The 9,545-nt window shown below is 35.1% G+C and overlaps 1 protein-coding gene across 1 annotated transcript in view; it reads right to left on the bottom strand.

Annotated features, from left to right (window-relative positions):
• Positions 1–342: 342 nt before the first annotated feature.
• Positions 343–9,545, bottom strand: part of LOC149532251 (eukaryotic translation initiation factor 3 subunit C-like) — a 31,878-nt gene continuing 22,675 nt past the window's right edge. Inside the window, exon 4 of the mRNA XM_089807013.1 lies at positions 343–1,502. Coding sequence (XP_089663139.1) covers positions 471–1,502 — 1,032 coding nt within the window. The 3' untranslated portion in view covers positions 343–470. The remainder of the gene's footprint in view (positions 1,503–9,545) is intronic.

Raw genomic sequence — 9,545 nt, 5'->3', positions numbered from 1 at the left:
TTGTTAGTGTATAGGTCCTAATATCAGTCACACCAAGATAAATCAACTATCACATATTTTTCCATCACAAAGTGGATATATAAATTGCTCGTTGGTATAGGTTCTAATATCTGTGCCTAAATATTCAAGAACGCCAAGATTTCTGCCGATAGCCACAGATGATTTCATCTCTCTATCAGGTTATATGTCAGTGAAATAGAGATCCTTAACTAAGCAACCATTTGTCCACTAAGTGCCACATCATTTCATTTAGTCCCCATTTGTGTTATAATCTTCTCAGCTTCTACAGATTCATTCCAAGCACATGGCATCAACTTAAACAAGCATGATTTATGGACATAATAAATCAAAAGCAAAGTAGATTACTTAATCAGATTTGAACTTCAAAACAATATTTTCAAAATCTAGATTGTCTGCGATCCACCTTGTAACTAAAAACTTTAGTTCAAAAATGAAAATGAGATAAGCCACTAAAACCTGCCCGATCTTGTTAAGCTAACCATCCGAGCTGCTCCATCAGACTGAGTACCTCTGACACCAGCAGAGGATGCTGAGCCTGTTTGGTAAGGAGTTCTCCCAACACTACTATATGCATCTTGGTAGCGTGTGCTTTGATAACCCGAAGAATATGCAGCTCCACCCCTGCCTCCTTGACCAAATCGATCTTTTGAAAACATGCCTCCTGAAGCACCAGTACGTGCCTGGCCACCAGCATTACGTGCACCCGTATAGGTTGACCGAGCAGAATAACCACCCTGTCTGCCTTGTCCATTAGAAAAATCATTTTGCCACCGACCAGAAGCAGCACCAGCATAGTCTTGTGTGTCTCTCCTCCTCGTTCCCAGAGGTCCCTCTAATCCACCTCCTGTTCGAGCATCAAAAGCTCTCTCATTACTGTCAATGAGAACCGACAATTTCTCAGAAAACTGTATTGCCAAAGCTTGTAATCTGGTAGGCTCCACATTATGAGTAACAATGCACCTTGTCGGCTGGTCCCAGCTCGCATGAAGTTCTTCTGCAATCATCATCTTACTCACCATGCTATGTACTTGTGCTTCAGAAAGCTCAAACATGGTTGTAAGCTGATCTAAGCTGAGGGAACCATAGCATGAGGAATATGTGAATAGGTAGGTTCTCAGAGCTTCTTCACGAATTTTTAACTTCAACATATCTAGCACACTATCCCTTTCTCGAATAAGCTTCCAAGCATCAAGACTTACAATGACTTTGTATGCTTTTTCCCAATCACCCTTACTCAATGCTCGGGTTGCAGCCATAACATGATCACGGACATTCTCAGGAGGACCAGTGAATGTTTGCTTCTCATTTATTTCCAATATACGCCGGAATGGCTTACTTATCACCTTTCTTCTAACATCATGTGCATTTGCAGCCATATTTGGCACCTCCAGAAGCATCGCACAAATCAGATGAACAGCTTCAAGTAATTCAAGATTGATATGCATGTGGTAAGGCATTTGCCTCCGCCGCTCAAGTTTTTCCTAATAGATTTCAGGGGCAATAGATTAGAAAAACTCCATCCTGATGTCACAGTAGGAAAAAATTTACAACATTCAAAAATGCATTACAAAGATATTATTAGAAAATATTATTACATGCCGCATTATATGGTAATGGGTCAAAAAAAGGAAAGATTGACAAGAAAGAATTTTTAACAGAATTTAAGCATATCCATGTGCTGGAACATAAATTTTTAACAGAATTTAAGCATATCCATGTGCTGGAACATAAGGCACAATTATCTTCCAAAGGGTGTAATCAAAAAAAAACTGCATTTATCGTAAGCAAACTCATAATTCAGGAGCCCAGAAAAGAGTCATGATGTCAAATCATTATTATGGTTGACTGACAAGACATATTTTCCAATCATCTTTCTCCAGAGCAAAATCAGATGCACATTATTTTTCTTCATAATCTCAAGATAAAAGAGATGCAGATTTCTTTTAAAAAACCAATGACTTTCTCTAAAGCAAACTCATATGCATGTATACAAACACTGTAAGCACAATGATTATTCCAACCACTTGAGTTTGCAAGCAAAGTTTGTAGGAGTATGGCCTAAAGAACAATGAAAGTTTTTAAAGAATATCCAGCCCATTGTACTTTCTACTTCAATATTTAACATACTGTTGGAGATATCGCTGAAGTGTGTCATCCTTGTCACATACAAGATGCAATAGAAGTATATTGACAAGATAAATAGCAAATGTCTTATACAGGATCTGTTCTGGTTAACCTGGTCTTTCCTAATAGTGAGCCAATTACATATTGTTGAGTTTAGAGTACTAGTTAACCAATCACTAATTACGTGCAAGTAACTAGGTGTTTCAAAGGTAAGACAAGGCCGGCCAAAATTCTACTAATATGATCATTTCTAAGTTCAGTTTAACAAAATAGTGTTTAAATCATCAGATGGTTAATTACAGCTGCATATAGATTAGAGAATCTTGAATCAGCGAGTCAAGGACCGAGGACAAGTTGGTAAATAAGTCACACAGTGCAACAGTTCCTCAAGGATAGATGCAAAAGATAAGCAAGCACATCCTAACATACCTCACCAGTCAGAATCCTTTAGTGATCCATTTTACATCTTCTATCAGCCAAGATTTCCAATATTCTTCTAAAGCTTGTTCCTGTGTTTGATACTATCCATTAATGTAGAAATTGGAAAAGTATGCTAAACAACTTAGGATACCTAGACATTACTATAACCTAACCTCTTTTTCATTACATTATAAATATGTAAACTTATTGTGAAGGCACTGCTACCTGTGTGGTTAGTGCAGGGTGAAACTAGATGGAAAGAAATGAAGCCTGTTCAAGTGTACTCACAAACTACGCTCAACTCAATTGAGGGGTTTCATTTTACTTTCAAATAAATGCCACTTCATTGACTAGTATGGCAAAAAAGGTGTAAATTTGCCTTTACTAATATTGCAGACACAAGCTTTTAAAAGCTCGAGGAGGTACGGATTTATAGTTTTATGGTAATGTCACAGCTCACATCATACCTAGTGAATTGCCAGTTCCTCTTACACCTTCATGCTTTGTCAATCAACTTCTGAAATCCATACATTAACTTTCACATTCATAGCACAAAATCCAGATGATACCAACCAATTTGGCCTTTCACATGGTTACAATTGAGAAATCAACATTTAACTGTTGAAGTTTGTAGCTGCGATAGAGATCTTTATCTCTAGAAATATGGACGTTATTATCGGTATGGTGACTTTCAGCTGAAAAGGACAGTTATGATTAAATTGTAATATTAAATATAAAGACTTGACATTAGACATGCATTAAGGCATGGAAATACAAAGAGTTGTATTTGTAATAAAGAGTTATATTTAGGAAATTGAAGAGACTTTCGGTTAGTATGTGAAGAGTCTCTATTTAAGTTATATATATCACTTCAAGCAAAAGGCATTGTACACTTGAATTTTATTATCAATAAAATGATCTTTTGTTGTGTGTGGCTGGGTTTTCCCCTCCATTCTTGAAGGGTTTTCCCAGGATATTTCTTTGTGTCTCTTGCATCTTTTCTGGTCATTCATTATTGCTGTTTATCTGGTTTCTGGGTTAAAATCCAACAGTAACTACATAACCTATGCAATTTTCATCTTATAGATCAGTCCTGTTTTTAAAGAGAATAAGCATACAAATGTTACAGAGGAGAATCAGCTCCTTGGTGAGGACATGTACAGTATTTGAAGACTTGAACAGAACAAAGATCTGCCTGTAAACACCGCATACAAACTAGATATATCCAGGATACATCCAGCATTTTCATACCCCATCCCTGTTTCAGGGACGGGAACATTTATCAATATTATATATATACATGTTAACAATGAACATAATGAAATTTTGATAATTTGTGTAAAATTGCCAGCTCTAAACTTCTGCACTAAAGTTTTATAATGTATGTGAGGAACACGCCTTATCAATGTCATCATATAAATATTTCAATGTCCAAAATCAATCCTGTAAAAACAATCCCCTTCCTTAAAACTTGGTGTAATATAGGTTTAATCACCTTGAGCAATAATCAGACAAAACAATGATTTTCATTGAACATAATTTTTTTTGGTTGATATACATTTAATTGTAAATGAAATTAATTAATCAATCTTGTTCAAAAAAAAAACAAATGTTATGGGCACAGGTAAAATAGCCAAACATTATGTGGGAAGATTGCATCCCTGCAAACATTCAACACCAACAGTCATATAATTATAAAGAAGTTTCATTTTCAGAGAAGGCTACTTCCTACATTGGAGAAGATTCAGCAGAGAATTACTATAGGTCATTCTTAATTTGTGAGGCACATAGGACTCTTCAACTATTAGAAGAGAATAGGGAAGAATGCTGTTCAATATTCTGAGCTGAACCAACAACTGCCAACAAACTTAACAGGGATTCTTTCAGAATCCAAATTAAATCAAGCACAATTTACAACATCAAAGAAAGATGCTCTAAGCAATTTTGCAAGAGAATCTAATAAACAACTTTCACTTGAGACACTTTTTAAACTAGGAATGAATTAAATTATGCAAGGGCTCAAAATAGTCAACCTGCACAAAAAACCTTAAATTTAACTGTTGTTCCAGTTATCATTACACTAACCATACCACTCTAAATAGATTATAATTATGTGGCCATTCAGCTTGTAAGGGTAGTTTTAAACAGGTTCCCATTTTAAATGATGGCTTCTTGAAAGATTACCAAGTGTCAAAGAAGTGCTGATCTCAACGCATTAACTTCAAATGCTGGAGATTGTTGCATCTGCAATTGTCCACCAACCCTAAGCATTATTTTGGCAATAACCTTGCTCAGGCTATATTTTGGCTTCATATGCTTTAAGTCCCTTCCTTAAAATATAAAATATGCATCTGCAATTAAGCCACTCTGTAATTTCTGGCAATGACCTGGATCTTATTTGGAGCTGAAATCTCTATTAACTCCACATCCTCATTTTTACAAACACTTGTAACTTTTTATAGTCTTAAATTTTTCTACAGATCGTTGAATCTTAACCAACTTATACTGTATAGAAATCAAGTTTCAATCCATATAGTTGTGTTGTAGAATGCTACCAAGAAGTAAGATACACAATCATTCCACTCTGGTGGGATTAAAACTGTCCCCACAATAAAATTTTGGTTTTGCAATGCAATGGAAGATTGCATATTGTTGCAGCACTTTCTTGAGAATATAGAACTCAAATTCCCCTCAACATGAGCATCACCAATCGACCACATGATTCAATAAACCACATCAAGGACGCCAAGTTTGTTTCTCACCATGATCCCACTGTAGAACTTGGTATCACAGGAACATGGTTGTAATGGACCTTTATATTTTGCCTCATATTGATCTCAATATTCTTCTTTTATACATGAAATTATGTTCTTATACAGCATTTTTAAATCTGAGTGTTGTCTTCAAAACTCCTAATTTATTTCAGACAACCATCAATTCCACCTTATATATCTCAAATTTCTGATAGCAATCAATTGTAGATTGAAAGCTAAACTTACATGATTAGTAATGACAACTTTCCATTAAACATTTTTACTTGATCATCTCAATGAGCTTAGGTTTGCACACTTGCGTATCTTCGACTACAATTTCTTGATTGCCACTCCAACAAACAAGTATCTAAGACCATATAACACAAATATAAGAGACAATCAACTCCTTATGTCACGCCCCCACAGAAAATGTTAGATCACAGCATTTACAAATTAATATCTTGAAGATTGAAATTATAGTACTCATGCAATCAAATAATAAAATGCAGTGCTAGCAATTTTCATAACGTAGCAAAAAAAAAAATCAAACCCGAATCATTTTTTCCCCAATAGGAAGGGTTGTGACTCCTTCGATAAAAGAGAAAGTTGTCACTACCCCAATAATAAGATGAAAGAGGGAGATTATTTCCTTGGAATATAAATCATTATTCTCAGAAGGCAGTGATGAAGGTGGTGAGTCATTTCTTGTTAAGGGTTGTGACTCCAAGAAACGGATAGATAGGGCAAATCAGTTCATTGACAGTCAAATCATTTCATCGATCATCATATTCATCTTGGAATCAAGCAAACAAACAATTCACCAATCAAGCAATAAATCAATCAATCATTCAATCAGGGAATCAGTCTAGAATTTTTGGAATATCAAACCCCTCACAAGTTCATAAAGAGAGTTGGGGACATAACCCTTATTTCTCCTTATCAAGCTCAGATGAATACCTAAACCATGGTAAGCCTTGAAGGACTAAAACCTTCCAAGGGCAAACTAAGAGATTTATTGACAAAAACCTCTGATACAGCAGATTTGAAAGCACTTCCAAAGAATTTCAGGATATGATTTATTTTTAAAATTATGGCATGAATTATTAATCAAGGAAATCATAACAGCTTGGAGGAGAATTATACTGGAACATCAAGTAAAGTTCTATTTTTGAAATTATACATAGAAATATTCCATGATATCTTCCCTGCAATAATATTATATATATATTATTCCATTGCATCTCCCAGCGACTCATTCAAGAAAATTATTTCTTAATATATAAGTTTTATTACATTATCACAACAATTTGATATTAATACATAAGCTTAAATGAAATATTGGTATTGATTGATGCATTATTTCCAAGTTGCCAGCCATACACTTTTACAAGGGAATGACCATGTTTAGAGGGGGTGATTTCTGACACGGGAACCAGTTTTGTTTGGTTTTACTATATTTTATCAGCTCATATGGTTTCTTGTACCTGCCATTCATGTTCTAAAGAGAAAATATATAATATTCAAAAGCAAAAGATTTAAATTCCTCAAATACAAATTCTTAATATTGCACTAATAAGAGGGCCCGGATACATTCATTGGAGATCCCATGCCATAGTAGCCCATCTCCACGCTGCATAAGCAAAATTGATAAGCCCAAATATATAGAGGTAGGAGACTAGAAATAATTAATGCTTTTGAGGTACCATCGCCTTACCAAATACTTCATCTGTTGTACAGTTTCTATTTTGGAAAGCAATAATATGAAGTGGGTCCCAGCCACAGGATGTTAAAGGTTTAACAATGCAATAGAGCTTTGGGGCACCCTTTTTCACTTTAACTGTTGATGTAAATAAGTATTCACTATTTACACTTTACTTAAGTTTACTTAAGTATTTTATTATTTATTAGTTAGTCAACTAGGAGTATGCGTACTCTTGTGAGTTGTCATGTTGACAACACAGGAGTTAGCACTCTAATTAAGTACATGGTGTCTACAACATATCTGTATGAGATACACCTTGTCATACTTATCCTCTCATCTATAATGAAGGATAAGACGTGTGCTTAGTTGTCATGCTTATCTTATCTCCTAGCTCTTTCTAGAACCATTCTAGAGGCATCTTAGAGGCTTTTATATACAAGCACTCCTAGAGTGCATGCAATGACAATACATCAATTTTGGATATTGTTATTCTGATCATACCTTATTGGTTTATTCTTGTGCTTGTGCTTGAAATCCTTGATCCTAGGCGATTTTGCCCTAAGGCAAATTCTTACATGGTATCAGAGCTATACCAAATTCTTACACTTTTGAGGTACCATGGCCTTACCAAATACTTCATCTGTTGTACCGTTTCTATTTTGGAAAGCAATAATATGAAGTGGGTCCCAGCCATAGGATATTAAAGGTTTAACGATGCAATAGAGCTTTGGGGCACCCTTTTTCACTTTAACTTGATAAAGATTGCCTTATTAAGCTGCTTTTTATATTATATATAACAGAGTATATGATATGAGGGTCTTGTATGAAGGGAATAACTGGCATACAAATTAATTTGGTTTGTTGTGATTGGTATGATAAGTCGATGTGTTAAACAAAGGAGATGAAGGCTCCTTAAATAGATTTACAAAGACACTGTTTCAAACTAAAACAATCATGAAAAAAGACATAAAAGGAAACTTCCTAAAGCAACTAAGATGACCATTAAAGAAACATTACAATATTTTAATACCCTCCTTTAATGGTCATTGTTCCACCAATCCTACAGAAGACAAATCATAGGTTTTTGGTAACACATAGAACCCTGCTGCCTTCTTGTCAAAACACTCCGATGTGGAGACACTGATTCTACAGAATTTCCAGAAATATCCAGGATAATCAAAATCCATCCAACCTGATGTTTAGAAACAAAATCGTCCCTCCTTGTAGCCAGACATACAAAAAATAGCTTCCTAAATTGAAACAACAATTTGAGGAGAAAACCGTCAAACCCTCCACTGCTTCTGAAAAAACAGCAAGAGCCTTGCAAATGAGTACTACGACCCAAAAACTGACCTGCAAGAAACAACAATTTATGCAGGGAAAATGCCAAACACACAAGATTTTTTTGGGAAAAATAAAAAAAATACTGAGACTAGCAACACCAATCATGAACTTTTTTGGAAGATACCAAAAAACCCTAAAATGATTTTAAAAAGAATTTTTTTTTTAAATGACACGATTCGTAAGGAGAAAATTTGTTCAAAGACACAAAAAGAAACTGCCTAAAGAAACTAAGATGACCATTAAAGAAGCATTACAATATAGTGTCATTCTAGGCTCCTGTTAAAATTCTCTGACTTCCATACTACTTCTCATTACCAGCATATAATCATTGAATACAGTTTCAGATTCAAATCATTCAATAGAGTTTCCGATTCTAATTCATTCAATACAAAATCTTTTCAGAAATACTTAAAGTATTCATTAAAATCAGATATTGATACAGGGATATTCCAGTGCATTGCCCCTGTCAGACCATTACTGTTTATAAGTAGTTAAGGATTTATAAACAGTGTTCCACTAGATCTGCGTTTATGTTTGTAGCTGCAGGAGACATTTTCCGTACCTGTGATGCACATTTTCGACTTTGAGTTTATATCTCAACTGTGGCTGTTTTATTGTAGCTAGCATATTCGCTACCATGGGTGTTTCTTCTGTTGATGGTCATTGATTTAGATTCGTAAGGTAAATCAGCTTCTTCATATAGCTGACGCCACCCAGATTTATGGTAACCGTGTGCAAGGGTCTTCAAACTGTAATGAGATTACCATTTAAGTGATATTGACATTTCTATTGGCATCGGTTACTATTGTTCAATATGTATTTTGTCTTCAAACTGAGTTTCAAACGATATTGCTTCAGGCTTCACCTTAATGTCAATGGCTCTCATTTATGTTTTGTCTGACTTGTGTGTCACTATGGACTGGAATCATCTTATGTCTTTATTGCCGTCAGTTCACTGCTGTGAAACAGTAGAGACTCCTGGTGTTGCCTTATGAAAGCCTATTCAATCGGTGTTTTTTGCTGCAGCAAATATACTCCATGCGTTGAAGGGAATTATAATGAGAACACTAACAGTGATTAATTTAGCATTATCGTGTGAGACATCAGATATATGGAAGTTTGCAATCTCTATGACTGTAGAATGTTATATATCTTTTAGGGAGAGCATTGTGTATGGGATG

The sequence above is a fragment of the Cupressus sempervirens genome, chromosome 10, assembly GCF_028749045.1.
Source record: "Cupressus sempervirens isolate cs-2001-9-10 chromosome 10, ASM2874904v1, whole genome shotgun sequence".
NCBI classification, from domain to species: Eukaryota; Viridiplantae; Streptophyta; class Pinopsida; order Cupressales; family Cupressaceae; genus Cupressus; species Cupressus sempervirens.
This window is presented reverse-complemented; position numbering and strand designations above follow the sequence as displayed.